The sequence below is a fragment of the Squalius cephalus genome (assembly GCF_949319135.1).
Source record: "Squalius cephalus genome assembly, chromosome: 19".
NCBI lineage: Eukaryota > Metazoa > Chordata > Actinopteri > Cypriniformes > Leuciscidae > Squalius > Squalius cephalus.
This window is the reverse complement of record NC_137140.1, coordinates 28,569,070-28,593,694: the sequence shown is the minus strand read 5'-3', so window position 1 is coordinate 28,593,694 and position 24,625 is coordinate 28,569,070. Positions and strand designations below refer to the sequence as shown.

The window sequence follows — 24,625 nt, the reverse complement described above, 5'->3', positions numbered from 1 at the left end:
TACCTACCCTCATATCAATATCAAATTTATTTCTAGAACACAGTTCCAGTAGTGGGATTGAATGTGAGATTGAATAAGTGCACTCAGTAAAGTCCACAATGGTTTCGGACAACCAAATGACTGTTCCCTCAAATAGTGCCCTATTTAAAGTTTTTGGGCTTTTAGTATATGTTATTACTGCCTTACTGTTATCTATAAGCTATAGTGTGCTCCAAAACAATGACAAAATTCGTATTTAGAAGACCAAACCCAACTCTAAAAATGAAAATCAGGTTGATGTCAGAATCCAACGTCTGATTGACTTTAATCTCCAACGTTGGACAGACGTTGTATTGTGGTTGAAAATGAAAATCGTGTTGACGTCAGAAACCAATATCAGTCGGGTTCTGACGTCAAACCGACTTTCATTTCCAACCAATATCCAACGTCTGTCCGACGTAGGATGCTGACGTCAATCTGACGTCGAGTTCTGACTTCAACCAAAAAATCATCCCCTGACTGACGTTACTACTTTCTACTTAAGGACCTTGACAGAAATGTAGTGGAGTAAAAAGTACGATATTTGTCTTTAAATGTAGTGAAGTTAAAGTAAAAGGTTTCCAGAAAAAAAATAATACTCAAGTAAAGTACAGATACTTTAAAAAGTGTACTTAAGTAAAGTACTCAAGTAAATGTATTTTGTTACTGTCCATCTCTGAATATTTAAAGTAAAATATATAAATTAATAAACATATTAGCAGTGTCATTAAACTGTCATCACAATTGCAGTTTAAGTGAGTGCGTGGTTTTGATTTCAACTTTTGTACTGGATCCAGTGTAAAACAGACAGTGCATCTATTCAAAATAAAATACTAAATAACACACACACACACACACACACACACACACACACACACACACACACACACACACACACACACACACACACACACACACACACACAGGCCACCACAAATAAGCATGCAAATAAGGGTTAAATTACAGTATAAGTGTCATAAACTTTAATAAGATCTCTGGCAAAGCTATTAAAAAAACACCTAGTAATATATAATATATAAAATTAATTATCTTTTGGGGGGGGGGGGGGGGGGGATGCTATATGTTGCCAACTTTTTTTTTTTAATGAAGATATACAGGAACATAACATACCTCTCCTAGTTTCTATCCGGTGACTTTAAACATGATCCCGTCATAGCCCGGAGTCCGGACTCATATAGATGTAGCACCGGCTCTGTGAGTTTGGCATCGCTGCATAGACCCGAGCAGATCACATAAACAGCGATATTAAAATACGTCAAGTCTCATTTCAGCGACATCAAGAGGGACGGTTCATACCATCAACATGGCAGAAAACATAGTAAGTGTCAGTCTGCGTGTGTATGTTGGCAGTTTAAGTGAAGTCTGTCATCCAGTGATGAGGCAGCAGAATTGTTAGCATGATGCTAATGATCAGACTCAACCAGAATCGTCCAGAAACGTCCAGAAACGCATTAAACAATTAAAACAACATTTGTGTTCACCACTCATCTGACTCGTTAACTTATGATTTACCGCTAGGGCTTGTTATTTCTGCTGAGGTTGACTTTATTTGGCTTGGCACAGGTAAATGAAGACAAGATTGCATCTAACTTAAATGAATAGTTGAGATATAACGCTATGACCTCAGTTAAGTTCGGATTGTTTAGAACGGTTGTGTTTCTGATAGTTTTATATCTCTGGGAAGTGAATTGACATTGAGTAACTTATTCAGGTATTTTGAATGGCACATTTTATTTTGTTTAGCTTTTGTATTAAGAGAAGACGGCGAGACCAGGAGTGTAGCTCTGTGTTCATAAGATAATGTAATAATAATATATACTCTGCTAGATGTGGGGACGTGTGGCATGTTTAGACCTCTGTACCGCTTTGAGTGTCAAATGTCAATGGTTTGCCCTCCAGCAGCCACCTGTTTTCTCTTATTTGTACCACTGGCTTGTTTTGGGCTGATTAACAGTTGTGCTATCGTTCCGTTTTAACCCAAGTGGTGCTCATTGCAGAGCCAAATGACATCCAGCTCCACCTCTCTGGACGCCATGGCTTGAGTTTGACCTAGTCTGGCTCCACCTCTATGGACGCCATGGCTTGAGTTTGACCTAGTCCGGCTCCACCTCTGTGGATCTAATGGGTGGTCCAGTCCAATCTAATTTGGACCTCCTAGCTCCATCCATTATTACATCCAGACAGGGGGAGCTGGATGTCCAGAACTGGATGTCATGCTCCACCCATGGCTCTGCAGTGAGCAGCCTCTCTTTTAACTTGTAACTTGCATTATGCCTCTAATAGAGATTGATTGTCTATTGAAAATTTGTACGTTTGTATGTCATACCTGTTGCACTAACTGTAAAATTCCCTTCCCTTATATTTGGACATTGACAGATCATCCGTGTCCAATCTCCAGATGGAATGAAAAAAATCCCCTCAACAAAGCGTGAGACAGCTGCAGCTTTCCTTAAGAAGGTAAAGGGAATTAAAATTTTGCTCTAGATCTCTCTCTGTGCTGTAATTTTCTTTCTCACACATGCAATTAAAAGATAAAAGCTGTACAATGATCTCCTTTAAACCTCTTATTGACAGTACGGCTGCACTGCAAGATAGCAAATAATATTGTATATTCAAAAGTGTGGGCTATAAATTGTAATGTAAGGACATTTATAATGTCACAAAAGATTTCTATTTTCAATAAATGCTGTTCTTTTGAACTTTCTATTCATCAAAGAATCCAGAAATTTTTGTATTCGGGTTTCTACAAGATTTTTAACCAGCACATCTGTTTTCAACATTGATGATAACAAGAAGTGTTTCTTGAGCACCAAATCAACATATTATAATGATTTCTGAAGAATCGTGGCTTTGCCATCACAAGAATAAATCACATTTTAAATGTTATTTTATTTTGTAATTATATTTCATATTACTGTTACTGTATTAAATGAATTTAGCCTTGGTGAGCATAAAAGACTTCAAAAGCATTAAAAAAATCTCACTGACCTCAAACTTTTGAACGGCAGTGTATAATATGTATTTGCTTTTAGAATGGAATGTAACTTTTATTAAAAAGCCATTGTAGCCAAGCAGATTAAGTGAAGTGGTGTTTTTTATCTGCAGCAAAATCATTTAAATGAATATTATATATACTGTCAAATGTATTTGCTCACCCTTCCCTATGACAGAATAGGTGTTACTATTCACCACAGATTGTATCCATTGTCATGCCTCTGCACTCTTGCAATGGTTACATTCATAGCCTGCCAATAAAGAAGCTGAGAATAGCACTACAACAAATGCACAGCATCAGATCCTGAGTCAGTAAAAGTGGCAGCACAGACTCCTTCTCCTGCTGAGTGCTGAATGTTGATTTATTAATGAGGCGGCTCTGAAAAAGGAGACCTACTGTATGTCCATATGCTGCAGGCTCACAGATGTGGGCCGCAGTGACACACATCTCCGCTGTGGTGCAAAGCTTGATGGGTGGTGTGTTTGCTGCAGAGTCAGGAATGAACCAGGGCTTGGGGCCAAAATGCCACCGAAAGGCCAAAATATAAAATGTAGGGCACCTATATCAGGGTTATTATAGTTAGCTGAAACTTAGCCTCAGCCTTAGATATCGTGCCCACGGGCTGATGTTTGCTGAACGTCTAATGCACACAAAATGTAAAACACTTCATGAGTTTCGAACTCGTCATCTGATTGGTTGAATTATACAGGATTTTCAGAAGATGTGTGTGTGTCGCGTCCTTTAACGGTCTGTCTGGAAACAAAGCCGTTGTGGCTCCAAACCCCTTCATGGAAGAAGAAAGTCGTCATGTTTACACCTGTGACAATAAGCGCTTATCAGGATCAACTAAACACTGTTTTTTTTTTTAACTATGTGAAGTTCGCGGTGCCATTGTTGGAGAAAAGTCATTTATTAGATGCACACCGGTCTGCTATCGTAGGGATATTTTACACATTTTCATTTCTCATTTTTATTTTTATTTTTTATTTTTTTTACATTTTCACGCCCTTAAACATAACGCGGAAAAAAAACAAAATGTTATTGGTTGCTTTGCATGTTGATCAGATGTTGTCTTGGGGCGGTCCTTGGCCAATGAAAGCTGCGATGGAGCCCAGACCTTCTACTGATACTCTGAAGGTCTGGCTATGTGAGACTACAGTAGCTGAAACTCAAAAAAATAAAAAACATTTTTTATTGCTTTAAATAAAAATAAAAAAAACAGATTTTGCATTTTCATTAAGCTTAACATGATGTACTAAAATAACCAAAACTGAAATAAAATTAATAAAAACTATGGATATATATATATTTTTATATAACTCTCAACTCTTCTGATTATTCTTTTCACTCCTCTGTCAGAAATCTTGCGAGGAGCACTGGTCGAGGCAAATTTATGGTGAAATGATTGTCTTTCCACTTCCGTATTATGGCCCCAAAAGTGCTCACTGGACCATTCAGAAGCTTAGAATGCGCCTATAACCAATGCCATCATTATGTGTTGGAACAATTAGGTTGCGAAGGTCTTGAGACAGCTCTTTGCTTTTACCCATCATGAGATGTGTCTTGTGTGACACCTTGGCAATGAGACCTTTTTGTAGGCCATCATTTGGGACTGAACCAGCTGTTATTAATTTCCACTGACAGGGGGCTGGATTGCTTTTTAATTACTGTAAGTTTTCAGCAGTTGTCTTGGCTTTACATGCCTTTTTGCACCTCCCTTTCTTCATGTGTTCAATACTTTTTCCCTGTGTCATTTCACATTATTACACATAACTTAATTTCTGAGCTTATTTGTTTGGGTTTCTTTGTGTGTACTGATTCCTTGGGTTGTTAACAACATCTGGTGAAAATTTCATGTCAATAGCACCTTTGGAAATATATTTACTGAGAAAAATGGCGACGTGTTCAATACTTATTTCCCCCGCTGTATATTTCATTATATTATATTTCTAGGTCTGTCTAGTTATACATTTAGTAGAAAAGTAGTAGTAGAAAAGTAGTAGTAGAAAAGTTGTAGTAGAAAAGAAGTAGTAGAAAAGTAGTAGTAGGTGATCAATATTCAGAATAAGTGCAGGAAAATGGTTTCAGCATGTTACTCCATGGCAACCTCATGTCTTATCTAAATCTTGATTTTGATAGTTTAAATTGTCATTAGGATATAGAAAGATATATGTCATAGAGGATTTTGGATGTTTTTAGTTAAGGCTGTTTTGAGGCAGAGGGTTTGTGTTTGCCTGCTGTAGACACTTCAGGGCCCATTAAAGATTCATGTCTCTCAGCAGGAGAGCGGAGAGTGAGTCAGCGATCAATTGAGACCGTCTCACTGTTTGATTTCGCCATTAAATGGCAGAAAAGGGACAGAGAAAAGTCTAGGAGTCTAGCTATGGCCTCTGAGTGAGAAATGTGTTCTTGTTCATCTTGTGTTCTGGTGCTTGGAGCAAAAGAAATGCACAGAGATAGAGCACATTTAGGCCACGCCCACACCTATAAGTTAGTTCTAAGTTGATTATAAGTTGTTATAGATTATAAGTTGTTATAAGTCAGAAATGACCCTTCACGCGATACAAAGTCAATATAGACGGTTGGATTGCCCCCCCGGTGGGCGTGGTTTTCAGATTATGACTCGTCACTCTGTCTCTATACTGCATTTTTAAAACATTTCTGTGTTGAATATGTAATTAACTGGGTAGTAAGTTACACTTGTCGAGCTATGAGTTAGTTCACCTTGGAAAAATGAGTCGGGGCCGGTTCATACAGAATGCGTTTTTCCATTCCACGGCGCTACTGTTTTATTGTGGTCTATAAACGTGCTAGGTGAACGTTTTTGACCTTGTGTCTCTCATCTTTTGCAGCATCTCGTGCATGACACGGCGTTCTAAAAACACAAGGCTCAAGTTAAAATAAGTTTGACTTTTAAAATATGCGTCTTTAGACCTTGATTTTAATTTCTGCTCCATTTTTAACTGCATAAACGCTTTCTGTGTGAATGGCCCCTTATAAATGATCGTAAAAGGTGCTTTTGATTATGAAATGAATGACTGCATTTGGCATGTTAGCGGCATAACATCTTTGAAAGATACTCAGGGTCTATGTCTGAGGAACTTAACAGCAAGTAAACTAGATATCCATGAGTACCTACATTATTTTCCTGGTCACACAGTATCTTTTAAAAGTTTGGGGTCAGTAAGATTTATTTTTTTATTGAAGGAAATGAATACTTTCATTCAGTGAGGATGCATTAAATTGATACATATTTTCTGTATTTTTAATCAAAAAATGCTGCCTTGGATAGCATAAAAGATTCCTTTCAAAAACCTAAACTTACTGACCCCAAGCTTTTGAATGAACATTTTTGGTAGTATTTTATCCTGATTTTGTCTTTACCATGCAGGGAGTCTGACCACATAATTTTCAAGTTTAGCTCAAGTAGCCTTAATTTCTTTTGGGAATGAGTTGCATCTCTTTCATTTTGTTGCATCATCGTCTCAAATTCTTTCTTTTAAGCACTCTACTCTCATAACTTCATTAGAGTTTGAGGAATTGTATCTGCATGGCATTAGAGAGAGAGACTCACAGTCCTGTCTCTGAAAGTCAAATAATCATGAATGACACCACACATTTTGGATGCACCCCTTATTTAACTCATCAAAACTTTATTATCTTATTAGTAGAGACTCCAAAAGGTGGATTAGACATCCAAAATTGACCAAGAATGAGAACAACTGTGCTGCAGTTATATTAATTCCATCGGTTTCAGGAATTTTTTTAAAAACTTGTTAACTTGTTTCTGACATCCTTTTTTGCCTTCTTTACAGGTTGCCGAAGAGTTTGGCTTCAGTTCAAACGGTTTTTCGATCTACCTGAACCGGAACAAGACTGGAGAGATCCTGTCACAGAACAAGACTCTCAGCCTGCTGAAAATCAAGTAAGTGTGCAGTTGTGAGAGATTGGGTTTACTCTGTTGTGCACGTGTGGGCTTGCGTCTTAGCATGTGCTCAAGTAAACGTGACTGAGTTGTTTTTCTTTGTCTTTTAGGCATGGGGACATGCTTTTTCTGTACCCATCCTCAGCTGGACCCTCCAGCGAGAACATGGACACAGCTCAGCCTCACACTTCTTCTTCATACCCCTCCTTCCCTTCTTCCTCCTCATCATCATCTTCCTTATCCCGCTCACACTCTGCACCACAGATCCCAGAGGATGAGATTGACCAGTATCTGTCCAAACAGGAGGGAAAGATCTACAGAAACAGAGACCCCCAGCTGTGAGTCGGCTTTTCTTTCCACACTACCTCGGAAACAGTTTTTTAATCTATATTGTTCTCAATTTCTAGAGTATTTTCATACCATACTTTGGAGCTATTGCAATATGCAGCTTATTGAATAATTCATTGCAATATGAGGACTCAGAGTACTCAAGACATATTTGTATGGCATTCTTTGTCATTGTTTCTCAGGTGCCGGCATGGTCTCATGGGGAAATGTGTGCACTGCGTACCTTTAGAGGTATAAACTTGTGATCCTCCCTTGGAACAACAGAGTACTGATTGGAAAATGAGTCTAACCCAGTGGTTCTCAACCAGGGTCCCTCGGCAAACTTCCAGGGGGCCCCAAGATGACTTAAAATAAGCCAAAATAAGCTTTAAAATAAGCTAATACAAGATGAAAGCTCACATATTATTTCTTATTTCAATTGTTCCTTTACAACTATCATTTTTATATAAGAACCAGGGTCCCCACAGTCTAGAAAAATCCAGAAATATGAGAAATTTGTAAAAGTGTTTTTTTTTAGACCTAGAAAATAATAAAATCTGATAAAAAAAGGGATTTAATTTTAGCATTTTTTTTCCCTAACAATATTTTGAGTACAAATTGCTGAGACACTGCCAAATGGGTGAGCTTAAAAGTATTTTAATAATTTATCTCAATTAGAAGCAAGTGGAAAATTCACAAATATAATATATATATATTTTAATGTAACCATTACAATTATTTTATTTATTTATTTATTTTAATATTGACACTCTTAGTTTCTGTAAATTCAAAAGTTTGAAAACAAGCAGATATGTCATTACAGCAAAAGTACTTTAAATAAATATCTTGGTCTACATGGAATACTGTCTTGGATAATGAGGGGCCTTGAATTCAAAACGGTTGAGGACCACTGGTCTAATCTAGATGAGCATCACAGAGAGTTCTGATTACAATACTGCAGTTAAGACTGATCCACATGGCACAGAAGTACATTTGCTATTTCATCTTCCATTTTCTGTTTTAATAGCCTTTTGATGAAGACTATCTGAACCACCTCGACCCACCGGTCAAGCACATGTCCTTCCATGCCTACATCCGGAAACTCACGGGCGGAGCAGACAAGTTAGTGCTTCTGGGAACTCTCCACTCTTACCTGAATAAGACTGTGCAAATAAAGTGACTTAATGAAGTTTTCCTGTCTCTCAGGGGAAAGTTTGTGGCACTTGAGAATATCAGCTGTAAGATTAAATCTGGCTGTGAGGGTCATCCGCCATGGCCAGAGGGCATCTGTACCAAGTGCCAACCCAGCGCCATCACTCTCAACAGACAGGTACCAAGCTACTCTCAGTCTGTATCACAAACACCCTTAATTTCATCTAACTCCAACATTACATACAGACAAACTGTTCACTAATCACCCTCTGCTTCTCTGTTTCATGCCTGGTTGGGTAAATCATGTCGTATTGAAACTGCAAAAATTCTTGTTGCAGAAATATCGACATGTGGACAACATTATGTTTGAGAACCACACCATTGCTGACCGTTTCCTTGACTTTTGGAGGAAGACGGGTAACCAGCGGATGGGGTACCTGTACGGACGCTACACTGAGCACAAAGACATCCCTCTCGGCCTTCGAGCAGAGGTTGCCGCCATTTATGAACCTCCTCAGGTGAGAGACTCAGACCTGACACAGAATCAGTGGCCCATCATCCTTTACTGCCAATACAACAATAGCACTAAGTATGTTTTCATGATTTTAGTGACTGATTCTTTATGCCAGGGTTCCTCAAATCCGGTCCTGGAGCGCCACTGTCCTGCAGAGTTTATCTTAAACCATGATCAAACTCACTTACCTGCAATTTTCTAGTAACTGAAGACCTTGACTAGCTTTTTCAGATGTGTTTGATTAGGGTTGGACTTAACTCTGCGGGGCAGTGGCCCTCCAGGACTGGATTTGAGGAATCCTGCTCTAAGCTCTTGTGTGTTATCTGCACATGTCCAGATAAACACAAGAGGGCAATAAAAGACTAATATTTATAGTTTGGCTCCCATTCTCAGACAAAAGGTATTTCTGGTACTTCTGCTGAAATGACAAATAAGCACATTTTCAAACTTTATTCATAATATATTAAAATAATTAAATTATAACAATTATAAATAATTTAAATTATTAAGTTCCGTCATTTCGGATGTTTCAATAACTGAATGTTCTACAATTTTAGACCAATTAATTTATGGGATTTTTCTTGCGATTTGTGATTACATTTCTACCCAATTAAACTTTATAACTTGACAAAAATATATATGCATTATAAAAATGCCCATGACTTTTTGGCATTTCTTTTTTAATTCCAAAAAATTCAAGAAATCACACTTTTAAAATTCCCTCATATATCCAGGATTTCCAAAACTGTTTTTATCCTGTTTTTTTTTATATAAATGACATTTGTTGAATGAATTAATTAAATAAAAAAAATTTATTCACCATGTCTGCCATTTCATCCAAATTGACACTCGATGATTATTCAAGTTATGCAGTATTGCACTTCATTGCTGTAGGTTTTCTTTAATCATGCATGTATGGAACTATTTGATTTAAAAAGGTCAAGTATTATTTTGCTGCTTCATATTCTCTTCCTTTGCCACCCGTGTGCTCTGACTCAGATTGGAACCCAGAATAGCTTGGAATTGATTGAAGATCCCAAAGCAGAAGCAGTTGAGGAGATGGCTGCAAAACTGGGCCTACGGAAGGTGAGAGACCTTTTCCATGCCTCTTAAAAATTGGGTAAATAGTAGTTTATCAAAGAAATAACATTTTACCCAAATTATTAAAGACAACAGGATTTAAAATGGTCTGCTTGAGGGAGAGGAGAGAGAAGGGATGCTTTAAGGACAAAAGCTCAACATATCACAGGTGGCTCCCATCAGGACCAATAAGCTAAATTATCCCAATTTTCTCTTTTCTTTTTTATATATATATATATTATAGGCGGGAGGCTGGATGCTTTTAGTGAAGATCTGCCATAGTGTAGTCATTCATCCCATGAGGCTCTAATGGGATTTTTTGAGTTCCTCTCTCTCCACACCTCTATGACTTCCATATGATACTTTCAAGTTACTCGCTGATGGATGATAGAAGTGTCCCTTGTTTGTGCCTGAGCATGTGGAACAGCTTCCAAATGTAGTTTTGGCACACAGAAACTGTAAAGCTGTTTTTGATTAGTAATATCAGCTATTTTTTTTCAGGTGGGGTGGATTTTCACAGATCTGCTGTCAGAGGACACCAGGATAGGCACCGTTCGCTACACCAGAAACAAGGTGAGTTGACAAATGAAAGATGAGACTAATTACATGGTGTGTTCTAATTTCATTATTGACCAATGGATATGTTTCACCTGTTCAGGATTCATACTTCCTTAGTGCAGAGGAATGCATCACAGCTGGACACTTCCAGAACCAACAATCCAATGCGTGTCGGCTTTCTCCAGATGGCCATTTTGGATCCAAGTTTGTCACAGTGGTGGCAACAGGTACTCCTTTACACGAGATTTACTGCTGTTCTGTTATCCAGTGAGGTGATAAATTAAGGCATTTGGTTGTGTCAAATGCCTGTTTGGTATTTGCTTCAAGGCTGATAAATCACTGTCTGTTTCAGTTCATGCTGTTTTTTAGCACAGAGCATTTTTTTGGTACCTGTGAAAAATAAAGGTTTAGTAATATTTGTGTGTTGGCAGGTGGTCCTGATAACCAGGTGCACTTTGAGGGGTATCAGGTGTCCAATCAGTGCATGGCTCTGGTGAGGGATGAGTGTCTACTTCCCTGCAGAGATGCTCCTGAACTGGGCTATGCCAAAGAGTCCAGCACGGAGCAGTACGTCCCTGATGTCTTCTATAAGGTACTGGACTAAAACGCTCCTCACACATCATGTTATGAAACATAGATGCTAAATGCATACAGTCATGATGCATGCAGATACAATACACTACGTTCAAAAGTTTGGGTCGGAAAGATTTTTTTAAAAACATTTTTTTGAAAGAAGTGTCTTGGGCTCACCAAGGATGTGTTTATTTGATCAAAAATACAGTAAAAAATTATTATTTCAGTTTAAAATAACTTTTCTATTTTTATATATTTTAAAGCTTAATTTCATTCTGTGATGGCAAAGCTGACTTTTCAGCATCATTACTCCAGTTTTCAGTCACATGATCCTTGAAAAATCATTCTAATATGCTGATTTGGTGCTCAAAAAACAAAGCAAAACTATGCTTTGCTGCCTAATATTTTTGTTGAAAACTTTTCCCCCCAGTATTTTTTAATGAATAGAAAGTTTGAAAGAGCAAAAATAGATTTTTTTTTGTAACAATGTGAGTCTTTGCTGTTACTTTGGATCAATTTAATGCATCATTGGTGAATACAAGTATTAATTTTCTTTAAAAAGAATCTTACTGACCCCAAAACTTTGAACAGAAGTATAAATGCACATTTTCAGTATAGTCATAGTCACACAGCTTTTAAGTGGTTTCAGGTTTTTTGCCTCTCTCTTTACATTTTCATTTCTGTTTCAGCATGTAACTGTAGCCATGATCAAATCACTTGCAGGTTTTAACTGATGTCTTAACAATCTGAGCTTTCCTTTTACCTGAGCTTGTCACATTTCTTAAAAAAGAGAGAAGTTAATATGTCTGTTTTGGGCATAAACCATCTTATCAGCATCACTTCTGCCACAGGAAAGAAGGGGATTGGTTGTCAGTGAGGCATAAAAAGGTTAACATTTTCTGATCTTTTTCTTCACCTTCAGGATACAGACAAATTCGGCAATGACATCACACATTTAGCCCGACCACTGCCAGTGGAGTACTTGATCATTGACGTGAGTAGTTGTCATGTTACAACCACATACTTTTGCACTGATCATACTCTAGACCTTAAACCTACACATGCCAGTCAAAAAGCCAATGGTGTAGGGGAGTGATACAAAGACTCAAGTGGATAGCCTGTCTTTAAGACCCAACAGAGAGCCATGTGCCAATTATGGTACATGGCATCAAACTGGCTGTAAACAAATGGCCCATTCCTTATTGACCCCGTAAACTTTCCTTCATTTAATGCTATGAAAATAAATGAATGCTATCATAGTCTTTTGTTTTGCATTGCTTTTTTTCAGATCACTACCACTTTCCCAAAAGACCCTGTGTTCACATTCTCCTCTACTTTTCGCTTCCCCATTGAAAACAGAGACGCTTTGGGAGAGACTCAGGTACACATTAAGGGCCGGATTTACTAAATGGCAAATTAGCGTGAGTAAAATCCTATAAAAGCACAGATGGGAGTGGAAAATTCTGCGCGTGATCTACTGACGATGTGCACATTAAAGAACACAGACGCAGCCGGATCATTTTCAGAATTACCAACGCAATCTACCAAGAGCAGCGCAAATCAGCATCTGGTTTAAGACATGCTTTTTTTGGAAGTTAAATAATAGCGCAAATACCAGTAAATTGACTAGCGCAGCGCAGCTTTTATTTTAAAATGTTACTTTTTAACATTTTTTGACTGTGGTCAAAGTAGAGTCCTACCTCTGGAAGTATAGTTCTTTGTTAAATATTCACTTAAAAATGTGTGTGTGCAGGACTTCCACAGTTTAGCGACGTATCTTTCCCAGTGTTCTTCCTCCTCCTCCTTCCTGGGCATCGTCTCAGATTTCCACCTGCTCCTCTTTCTTGTCACCAATGAGGTCATGCCCTTAGAGGTGAGTTTTTCATTGCATTTATCTATACACACAACACACTCTCCTACTTAAACCTGTAATTCCTTCTTTTTTTTTTTTTGGTTCTTCATGTTATCATGCTTAGTTTTTATTTAGTTCCTGTGTAGGCTCAACTGATACTTGTTGTACTATACTACTACTACACTTGTTTTTGTCAAGTGTGAACTTAATCTTTTAAAAAGTTTATTTATTTTGCCTGACAGCCTCATCCCCTTCTCTCTTATATCTACAGGACAGTATCGGACTTCTGCTGGATGCAGTGAAGACATCCAATGAGGAATTGGCTCAGACCTGGAAGAAATCAGAGCAATGGGCCACAATCGATCAGCTCTGCAGTGAGTAGTCATGCGCAGTATTATTTAGTGTTTTTGATAAGGAGTTCATTGTTGAGAGCATCTCCATTTTGATATTATGATCAAAGATGGGTCTTGTTCTTTTTTTAAATTCTTTATTCCAGACACAGTTGGAGGGCAGCCATCGGGATCTATGGATTATGCCATGGGTGGCCAAACTCTCCCACAGTCCTCTTCGGCTGTGTGGTCCTGCCTCCACTGCACCTTCATGAACCAACCTGGCACCGAGCACTGCGAGATGTGCAGTTTGCCTCGCAGCTAAAACCACAAGAATTCGGGCTGAACCGTACATCCCACCGGGAACAGCAGTGAGAGTGGGCGTGCTTCCCTGTATTCCTGCCGTTTTAGAATGCCTAATCCTTAACTCCTCCCCTCCTTCACTGACTGTGTCGGATCTAAACGCCTATGCCAGTCGCGTGCTTGAATATGCGCCCAATCCAACGCTGTGAGCTGCATCACTTGGATGATGAATGATGGCCGAAGATGATGGGTTGTACCCATGTAGCACTCTCTGTGTGAGCCCAGTGCATTCTGGGACTTTTATTTTGACAAAGCACTTGGGCGAAGCTCCTTTCACCACACTCATCTCCCTTTGCGGTCCAATATAATCTTTCAGCGCCATTGGTGAAACATGATCAATTTCTCTGATATTAAACGTCTTTCCCCAACTCTCACTGAGGATGTTGTGTAAATAATAAACAGAGAAGGAATAATGCTGTTATTTAATTTCAAAAGATTTTATATGTTGAGAGAAATGACTTTTTCAAGCCCATTTTGAGGTGAATGTGCAGCTGAAAGATCTTTCACGTCACCACGGTCTCTTAGATCTTCAACCATAGTGTTGCAAGTTCAGAACACTTTCTTCACCCAACATGCATGCTTTCTTGATATACATCCATTCATTTCCTTCACATAATCCTTCACTTTGTTTTGATGGACGGTGATTTTCCTTAAGCATCAGTTCTAAACGCTTGATTAGATTGGAGTTCGAATGGTTGATTGGCTGCAGACCCAGAGTGCGGTTCCTTTTCCTTAAGATTGTAATTGACCATTGACTTCTGAAGGCTTAAGAATCTATGCTTTGATTGGTTTACTTTTGCGTCGTAAAAACTGTAGCCACTCAACTTTGGCGCTGGTACCCTTTTCTGCACCATTTCACTGTCATCACCCTTTCATTTTCAATTTCCCCTTCGTCCCCTTGGCGCTTGTCCAGATTCCAGTTATGCTGATTTTATTTCCAGCCTTCAGCCCTTGAGGAGCCTGTATCATTGCCCCTTCAAAGAGATCTGTCAGGGCCATCTCTGAACACGCTCACCCACCTGTCGGCTCCACATCTGGTGGAAATAGAGAGATTGATTGATGGGGAAGGAACAGAGCTACAAATATAAAAGCAAAAGTCTAAACTTAGTCCACTTGATTGACATCTTTGTCCTTGGACGTAAACCAGCCTCATAGATCTTTTAGATTGGTCTGTGTAATCTGGACAGATTTTACTGGCTGGACACAGGGTTATACTGTCTTTTGACAGACTTTTTTCCATTTGGTCATGACTTCCTTAATGTTTTAGAAACCAGCCCAAAGACATGATCTCTTAAATATGCATTCAGGAGAATTTCAGCCTTCTGAAATGATCTAGATGTTTACATTGTGTTATATTTTGTAGTTTCCTCAAATTTCTTGATTCCCAAACTCACCCATAATTTCCGACACTAAAATTCAGGCTATTGGTTCACTTAAATAGGCACACGTTGATCTTTGTCCACAGGATAAAGTCTATTTTTGGTTTAAAAATTATAGATTTGCGGTTGTACACAGTCTTTCCTCCGAGCTGCGGATAGCTGTACTTACATTGTCACAAAACACAGGTGCCCTGAGTTGTATGCTTTCAATTGGTTTTGGGTTTTTAAATAAGAGAATAGTTCAACAATAAAACAGATTACTTTGGATGCTGTGGTCTTGTCTTTTTTTTTTTTTTTTTTTTGCTTGATTTTTATTTAATTACATTTTTTTTGTTCTTACAATACTCATGCATTCGTTTTTTCTATTGTTTTTGTCCAAATGATTCATTTTCAAGATAAGAGAGACAAGATGGGCCCTGTGCTGCTTGATGTATCGCTTTACATGTACTTCAAGGGCTCTACATACAGTAGATCCAAAACAAATGGAGCATGTGGACTTATTCAAAGGTTTGGTTTTAAAATAGGTCTTCTGCTGAGTGGAGATGCATGGACATCATAATACCTACCGCTTCCATTATAGGATAATTTATGAAAGCTGCACCTGAACTTTGATTGTTCAAATTGTTTTAACAAACCAGTTATTTTTTTAGAATAAATATGAGTGTAACCTGAGGTGGGATACTTTAAAGAATATTTTTAAAAACAAAAACAATGGTTGAAGAATAGACCTGAAGTTTTACCTCCAGCCAATCAGAAGGACCTCATGTGTGTGGCAGATGAGTCGCTGGAATGCTGAGGTAAAGTGAACTCGACATCAAACATCTTACCTGAAGCTCTCTGAAGTTCAATCTATAACCCCAGACACATCTGGATCCTATCTAGTCCTCAACATAACTCTTTATCTCTCTTTAACCCTTCACTCCACAGAAGTGATGACCAATTTTATGGGACAGTTGTAGGTCCTTGAAAGGTTTTATTTTTTACCTTTGAACTTTGGAAGAGGTGATTGGCATGTTGTTGTCGCTGTCAGTATGGTTTTAGCCGATGTGAACACATCCACACCAGTGAAAGTAGGTATATATGGAAACCTTATACGTCATAACTATTTGTAATAGGTTAATTTAACATTAAAACATTTTATATTGTTATTATTATTATTCATTTACCATTATTTTCTCTCAGCTGTTTCCTGGGATGTTTGACCCTATATATATATTTTTTTTACCCTGTACAGATTTCTAGAGATTTGCCTACCGTAGTTTTGTATCCAATTAAACTGTTGGTTATGTTTATTGAATATACATGAAAAAGGCAGATGGGTCTTATAAAATAAAGTGTGTCATTGAAACTGAAACATAACTCCGCTTTTAGACACAACCCTAGCCAGTGGGCGGGATTAGGTCGGGATGAATATATAAAGCCAGAAAGACACATTTTACATTTATTTATTATTATTATTATTATTTCATTGGCTCGTGAGACCAGACCAACCTCAGGTAAGCACTTCTTTATAGCAATAAAATGGTAATTTCACAAAAAATTATTTTGATATTTCATATTGGCAGTACTTCAATATATGAATACATTATTTTACCCCATCATCTCTTAGCCAGTGTAAACAATCACAAATGTTTGTGATCATGTGAATTTATTTGTTTACACAGGAATGAATTGTCTCATACCGTTACTTTTTGTGCTCTCCATGGGAGCTGCTCAGAAAAGCCAAAGACCGACTTCAGAGTGGGACTACAAAGCTGAAGGTGAAATATGTACAATAAATGCTACTATTTTCCTTTAAAAGCTTTTTGAAATGTTAATTGCTGCAAATGTAAGTTATATTGTCAAACATCTATGAAAATATCATGATAACATTTTTATTTACATGAATTAACAAAATTTATAAACAAAATACAAATGTCTATTTTTGTATATATGATCACTCATATCCCCCTCCATTTGTTAGCTGAGAAAGTGAACTTGAGAGGATGTGCCAATCTCACCTTAGTCTTGGATAACTGGAAATATGCCATCATGACCCAAGTCAAAGACCTCCTTCTGAATGATCACAATACAGTGCTACCAGACTATGGAAGGTATGGTAAATGCCTATGATTTTATATATATATATATGAGAGAGAGAGAGAGAAGAAAATCAGAAAAAGAAAAGTTACTTTTGAAACAGAACTAAAGTGTGGAATCGTGTCTCTTTTCACATTGTACTTGTCCCATTTAATGTTTTTTTTTCAGGATTCAGCCATTATCTGAAGCCCTAAATGACCTCTACAAGGAATTTAACTCCTTGAAAGAGAGACTTGCAGAGCTGACCACAAAGTTTGAGGGCATAGAGTTGTTTGTGGATGAAGCCCGAACCGGCAGGAGTCACTCACCTCCTCGAGTGGAGCGCCCACCTCCTGAGGGAGAGGGAAATCCAGCTGAGCCTCAGCCTGGCACAAGACAGGGGCGCAGGAGCAGGGTGGTGGTGCGAAGAGTTAAGAAACCTGATAATTCACAAGTTTAGGACTGATTCAGGTATCTTCTGTTTACACACAAGACAAGATTTATTGTACATTAATGTATCTAGATTTAGAAATATATATATTTAATGTCTCTTTACTAAGTTTCTCAGGTGAGAAAATGTAAGCTTTTTGGAATATTTAGACAATGTATGGGTCAATGTCAGGCTTTACTCTTTTTGGTGCTCTTTTCACTTTTATTCATTGCAATTGCATTCAAATCTGATGAACAATGGCAGCAGCTGCTTATGTTGTATTGTGTTATTTTCTGTAGTTCTGTTATTTTTTTCCTTTTTAACTTGTGAATACATTGTATAACATTAATAAAAAAATAAAAACATATTATTATTTTATTTATTTTGTTCCTACAGTAGTCGGTGGTATTTTACAAAGAATGCAAAACGCGCCTGCTTTACAAACGCTAATACACTGTTGTTATGCTATGGTAATGAAATGGCTATTGAATATTAATTAGGTTGTGTGTTCGCCCAGTAGCATAATCTAATTAATATTCATGAGGCACGTACGTTTTTATCTACAGTAGCCTACTATGAACTGAAGTAAAAAATAAAAAAAAATTACTCGGCTTCAATACCTATATAAAAAAATAGCTTAAATACACAGTCCCGTGACCATTTTAATGGGTTTCCTCTGGCCCGAAGTGTAACTTTAACGTTAGATGTCAATGGTTTTTGTGTTTCTTTTTTTAGAATGACATTATCCGTGTCGGTTATACAGTCTTGCACATTCTGTCAATGTCAAGGTAAGTCAAAGGCAGATTTTTCAAACCTAAAATATCTTGAAAGGGTTACATCTCAATAATTACAGAAATATGTGGAGAAGAACTAAAAATAAGACGAGATTCAGTAATTATTAGCTTTAATTGTGCCATGTTTGCCGAGACATCAGATTTGAACGTTTAGTGTTTAGGAAGGTTGTTTCCGCCACAGAATAAACCAAAAAATAACGCCTTTTTTATCTCACAATTCTGACTTTTTTCTCGCATACGAGTTTATATCTATCAGATCTGACTTTTTCCCTTAGAATTACGAGTTTATATCGCACAATTCTGAGGAAAAGTCAGAAATGCGAGATGTAAACTCTCAACTGTGAGATATTCTGTGGCTGAAACAAGCTTCCATAGTTTAGGCCTAGCGCTCTCTAGTGGCGGATATTGTTCCCTACAGTCTTTAGCACACAGTCGTACTAAGTTACCAAATTGTCTGTTTTATGGGTCACTTTTGTTATGATGTACCTTTTGTTATGATGTACCTTTAGAAGTTAGCTATTGCCCAGTGATGTGAGTAATGTAGAAGGGAAGGGTATGGACTGGCCATTAAAAATTTTCCAGTTATGTGAGGATGTCAACAAACTTATTTTTAAAAAAAAATTTTTTTATAAATCAAATTTATAAAAAAAAGAAAGAAGAAATCAAGTAGTACAAAAAAGAAATCACAGAATTAAATCATATTATTTAATGTTGATTTTTGTACATCTAACGTGCCTCTTCATGCCTCTCCCTATCCCATTTTTTCCTTTAGCTTTCAAAATGGACTACTATTGCTACTGTGTGAGTGCAAACACCATAACCACAATTACCATAAAAAAAAACAAAAAAAAACAAACATTTTAGCAGTATGTCAGGAACTGTAAAGTGTTTAAGGACTAGTTCAGCTAAAGATGAAAATACTGTACTTCTGACCAAGTTCTGATCATGTTGTTTCAAACCCATGTGATCAGACAGGTGCATTATTTGTATGATTCTTTTATACTTTTAGGTGCTTTTGCCTTTTGAAGCTTTTGAAGCAATTGCATAGATAAAATACAATCTTCAGGACTTCTTTTGTGTTCAGTGGAAGAAAGAAAGTCAGATAGTTTTGGAAGTTGGAACAACGTGAGAGTAAAGAATGACAGATTTTTAATTTCAAGGTGAACAAGTCCTTTAAGACAGCAGGGAGATAATTAAATTGAATTTGGTTTTGGTTTCAGATTTGATCTCCATCTTTCTCAGAACTGCTCTTTAAATCTCACAGAGGCAGTAGGTACTGTTGGAAAGTTTTCTTTCATCGAAGCAGAGACCAGGAGACAGTTGGGATAGCGTTCAACGGAAGTTATTCTTTATTGAGAACTCCGCTGTACATTGCTGTAGTACTTCCAACATGATCTAAAGTATATAAATTTACATGGTGTCTTATAGGCATTTTAGGAGGAGGGACTTTTGAAGGTGGAGACAAATTCAAACAAAGCATGTAAATGAGTATACAGGTTAAGGAACCCGCCCCAGACCGGCAGTCTCAATTTTATCAGCATAACCACTCAAATGCATATGTGCTAATCCAATCAGCCAAATGATTCAACGTCTGGACTGTGGCTCTTGCTCCAAGAGCCATTAAAGACAATAGGTTAGCGTCTCCGTGATCTGACTCATTTAACTTACAAAGGAAAAACAGGTCGGGCAGGAATATCTTGCTGTAAACTCAATAATCACTTTCTCAGTTTATATACTATCTAAATTAAAACCTCAAATGCTAAAATCAGTATTCTTCACCGTGATGTTATGTAAGGAAGCATATCTGAAATAGATTCTTAAATTTGAATCCTTCAGTACCCATAGGGTCCTCAGTAGAGTTCATGAAGTGATTGTAATTCTGAGTCGGAGTATTGTCTTCCTGTCCGCTGCAGGTCATAGAACACTGTGTCAAGCAGAGCAAGCTGACACCTACTCAGATTTATATCAAGCTAAGAGGGTGGTGAAGAAAACGAAGCCGAGCCATCAGCAAGAACAATCAATGTGTTCAGGTGAGCACACGCATTAGAGCACATGGACACCTTGTTTAGACCTAGGTAGACGCAGTATGTAATTTCTGTCCCACTGATGTAACTAAAATGCTTTGTGATTTTCTCTAGAGACCCAAATAAAAAAAGCGTGCAGCCACCAGTTTGTCCTGGGATCCACTCGATAATCATAAACTACTGTTGCCTACTCTTGCCTGGAATTTCAGAGAGCACATAAAAATATGAGCTTTGACTCGTATAAATGAAACACTGGTATGTCATGCACATAAATATTATTCTGGCACACATGCCACTCTTGGTAATAATTTTATTTATTTATTCCCACCTACAGAAAAAAGCAATGAACCGGAGATGACTCTGAAACCTGTATCTCCACTTGTTTGTCTGGAGTACAACCCCAGAGATAAATAATGGGTTGTATTTTATTATGTGTGATGTAAATTTAGATCAATTATACTTTAAGTTATTGGTTCTCAATCAGGGAGGATGATTTGAATTTTTATTTGAATTGATTTTAAAAAAGTTCTAAAATCTAAAATAATTTAACTCTAATTTTAAAAAGCTAAAAACACATAAAATCAACATGTAAAAATCTATCTTTTTATTTTCCCTTAATAACATTTGTTTTTATTAAAGAATGAACAGATCCAGGGCTGTATTACAGAGATATCTTAATTATTGACTTAATATTTAAAAAAAGTTATATTTTCTAAGTGAAATTACAATGGTTACTGGTATATAGAACATAACTTCTGGAATTACAGAATTAATTATGGTTAATACAGTGCTATGCATAAGTTTAGACACCCACACTAAAGTTGACTAAAAAGAGGAATAAAAAATCATCTTTTGGAAACTGAACTTAATGCCTTAATTTAAAAAAATTAGGAAAAATCCAACCTTTAAGGACACCAATTTTCTTTGTGAATGAATAATGTATCGTAAATAAATAAATGTTCTTCCTTAAAATACAGGGTGCATAAGTTTGGACACCCCTATGTTAAATTCCCATAGAGGCAGGCAGATTTTTTTTTTTTAAGTTTTTTTTTTTTTTTTTTTTTTAGGATACTATGCATCCTGATAAAGTTCCCTTGGCCTTTGGAATTAAAATAGCCCCACATCAGCACATAGCCTTCACCATACCTAGAGATAGGCATGGTTTTATTTCAGTTAGCCTAATAGCTGATTTGATTTGCATTGAGAGATGATCTTATGGAAAGTACCCCATGCCAATCTCTAGGTATGGTGAAGGCTATGTGATGATGTGGGGCTATTTTAATTCCAAAGGCCAAGGGAACTTTATCAGGATGCATAGTATCCTAAAAAAATAATTAAAAAAAATACTTAAAAATAAAAATCTGCCTGCCTCTATGGGAATTTAACATAGGGGTGTCCAGACTTATGCACCCTGTATTTTAAGGAAGAACATTTATTTATTTATGATACATTATTCATTCACAAAGAAAATTGGTGTCCTTAAAGGTTGGATTTTTCCTTATTTTTTAAATTAAGGCATTATGTTCGATTTCCAAAAGATTATTTTTTATTCTTCTTTTTAGTCAACTTTAGCATGGGTGTCTAAACTTATGCATAGCACTGTATATTAAAGTAATTAAGCAAATTGATTTAATACATCAATAAAAAGTCTGAAAAGTCAAAAAGGTCGAAAACCGCTGCTTTTAGTAGTTGTTTGGTGCATCTACTTGCAAAGGAGCCAATATTTATTATCTGTTTCTACAGAAATCCCATGACTTATCTGTTAGATGGCTGTTGGAGTCCATTCAGACCCTCTGTCTTCTTTACGGTAAAGATGGATGGGACCTTGGATGTATGGGACATAATATTTAAACAGAAGGACCCTACTCTCAGTCTCAAAGTCAGTCCTAAATATCTCATTTTCATACTGAGAATGTCTCCCACTTAAATGTCTAATTATTATTTGTTTATACTGTTTGTGTTTTTTTCTTCCTCGCAGGTTTGTGACGAAGCTTTGTACAGCATCCGTGTACAAAATAAAGACAGTTTGGTGTGCTGGGAACCGTCAAACTGCTGAGGATGTCACCAAGCCTGTTCAGACTGAAGAACAATGAGAAGGCCTTGGTCTCAGAGGTGAGACACAAATACACCTTCCTTCACACGTGCAAATACATTCACTCTTTAATATTTATATTGACATGAAATTTGAGTAATTGATGACATTGAGGAACTGCTGGCCTGTATAGAGGTGGAGGTTTTTGAGAACGAGGATTTTGAGTAGAAAATAGAGGATGAGGAGAAAGAGAGAAGGTTAGGAATAGAGAATGTTATCTTTTCCACACTTCCATCCTGGTCAAGGAACCAATGTAACCGGTCCTACGCGACCCGCTCAGAGCGGGATTCGAACCGGCGTCTCTGGCATGTGAGACAGCGTACTAACAAGGACTGCAGTCTAAGGGGCAGTTCACATGTCGCGTCTTTTGCACGCTCAAGTTCGTGATCTTAAATATAGATCACGACAAGCGCACTTACATAGAGAGCGATGCGCAACGCGCCTGTTTTTCCCGGACACGTCTACACCGCAGTAAGATGAAAATATCTCAACTTTTCAGAATGCTGCAAACGCACTGCAGGTCATGACAAGATCCATCCGATCAGCTTCAGCCTTTCCTTAACAACATCGAAAGCTCAGCCTAGATGGACGAACAACTGATCATAGCAGCTGTACAGGGCAGGTTTTTTATTTCTCATCTCATAAATATAACTAGTAGTAGATCTAATGGAAATCCAGCCCTTGCATTAGCCCTTTGCTGAAACTTCTTCACCTTCATGGAGAACGCGGCTCATGATTGCTTAGCGACAGCAGCGCTCCCGGGTGCTTTTGAAAAGAGGAGAAGTGGCACGGCCAGCTTTTTCCACGTGTTTTTAGAGGTGACGTGAACGGCCCCTAAAGATGTCAGGCGCCAGCGTGCCTCTTGAGGCTAGGGGAGTGAAGTTTACATGCACAGCTCTTAGGCCCTGTCCCAAATGGCACCCTGAGCACTTGCGGTCTTTCTACGTGTCGAAACGGAGGAAACGAGTAGGGATATTGAGAAGCACCCCTTACGGTCTCATGGACTTAACGGACACACGCATGCAGCAGCCATTGTAAGTCCACAAGACCTAAAGTGCATATGAAGTGCGACATTTGCATTCACTACACTCAACCCCTTAAACCTCACTCCCAGTCCCAATGCACCAATGTAACTGGTACCCGCTCCGAACGGGCTTCGAACCGCCGTGTCTGGCATGATAGGAGGACGCGCTAACCAGGATGTTAAAGTTTGAATACGTCAGAGTGAAGTTTATATGCATAACTCTTACTAGCTTGCCCCGTTACATGTGCAAAACTTAAACAGTTTTTACTTGGTCGAGTTTCATTCTTAATAATATTTTAAATCGTTAACTGTTTCACTGTCAATAACTTGTTGTGTAAAATATATCAATAATCATATACCAGACAAACTACAAAAGAAATGTAGTTTGGCTAGTCTCAAAGTTTTGGATCTATGTTTTCTAAAGTTGATTCTTGTCCCCTGCAGGAAAACATTGTGTGAGGAAACATCCAAGTAGAACACTGCTTCCAAACATGCCAAAACGAGGACGTTTTTCCAAGTGCAAATAGACTTTAAATCAGTTCTGTCTAAAGTAAATTGAAACAAGCATCCACGATGAATTACTCCACATCAGTTTGTTGAACATTTATTTTTTTGAAGGTCATAACTTTAGCATAGACAATTGTACACATATCAACTCTGCTGTTATAAGTTTAAGACAAGCCTGGAAATTAAATTTGAAATGTGAAAGTTTCTTTTAATCTCTTCAGTATTTATTTGACTAAAAAACCTCATTACGCTTGATTACAGAGAAATAAGTATGTCGTATTTCAAGTTATTGAAATTTTAAGACCATAAGAAATTATGCCTCTATACAGTAAATAAATGAACCACATTAAACAGCGATTGAAAATAGAGGGTCCACATAGAGGGTCCACTTGCTTAAGCATTGTATAATGCACACCTTGGCACTATTTCTTGTGAAGTAACCCATCTCTACATTTGTGGATGTTAAGACTTGACTTTTGCGGATGTGAGAATGAAATTTTAATCCATCTTTCAGCATGAAATAACCCAGAAACAGCTGCACCATCTTGATCCCTTTGAAGTGCACTATTCCATAAATAGTAGAAAGAAATGATTATTAGATATTGCAACA

General features: G+C 37.6%; 2 protein-coding genes and 1 long non-coding RNA gene across 3 annotated transcripts; all 3 read left to right on the top strand.

Annotated features, from left to right (window-relative positions):
* The first annotated feature begins 1,205 nt into the window (after window positions 1-1,205).
* nploc4 (NPL4 homolog, ubiquitin recognition factor) lies at window positions 1,206-15,353 on the top strand. Its single transcript, XM_079852354.1, has 17 exons — window positions 1,206-1,357; window positions 2,416-2,496; window positions 6,850-6,959; window positions 7,070-7,297; window positions 7,490-7,538; window positions 8,314-8,408; window positions 8,493-8,616; window positions 8,777-8,956; window positions 9,952-10,038; window positions 10,534-10,605; window positions 10,691-10,817; window positions 11,022-11,182; window positions 12,086-12,157; window positions 12,452-12,544; window positions 12,917-13,036; window positions 13,287-13,389; window positions 13,512-15,353. Exons 1-17 carry the CDS (start codon window positions 1,343-1,345, stop codon window positions 13,667-13,669), a joined length of 1,875 nt encoding a protein of 624 aa, XP_079708480.1. The 5' UTR covers window positions 1,206-1,342; the 3' UTR covers window positions 13,670-15,353.
* A 1,433-nt stretch (window positions 15,354-16,786) lies between these two features.
* On the top strand, window positions 16,787-17,627 carry LOC307147400 (uncharacterized protein). Its single transcript, XM_079852135.1, has 3 exons — window positions 16,787-16,846; window positions 17,050-17,179; window positions 17,334-17,627. The coding sequence occupies exons 1-3, from the start codon at window positions 16,789-16,791 to the stop codon at window positions 17,602-17,604; spliced, it is 459 nt and encodes a 152-aa protein (XP_079708261.1). The 5' UTR covers window positions 16,787-16,788; the 3' UTR covers window positions 17,605-17,627.
* Window positions 17,628-20,281: 2,654 nt separating this feature from the next.
* Window positions 20,282-24,219, top strand: LOC307147297. Its single transcript, XR_013819277.1, has 5 exons — window positions 20,282-20,398; window positions 20,507-20,647; window positions 22,136-22,271; window positions 22,371-22,504; window positions 23,953-24,219. It is a non-coding gene; the product is annotated as an uncharacterized lncRNA (long non-coding RNA).
* Window positions 24,220-24,625: the final 406 nt, after the last annotated feature.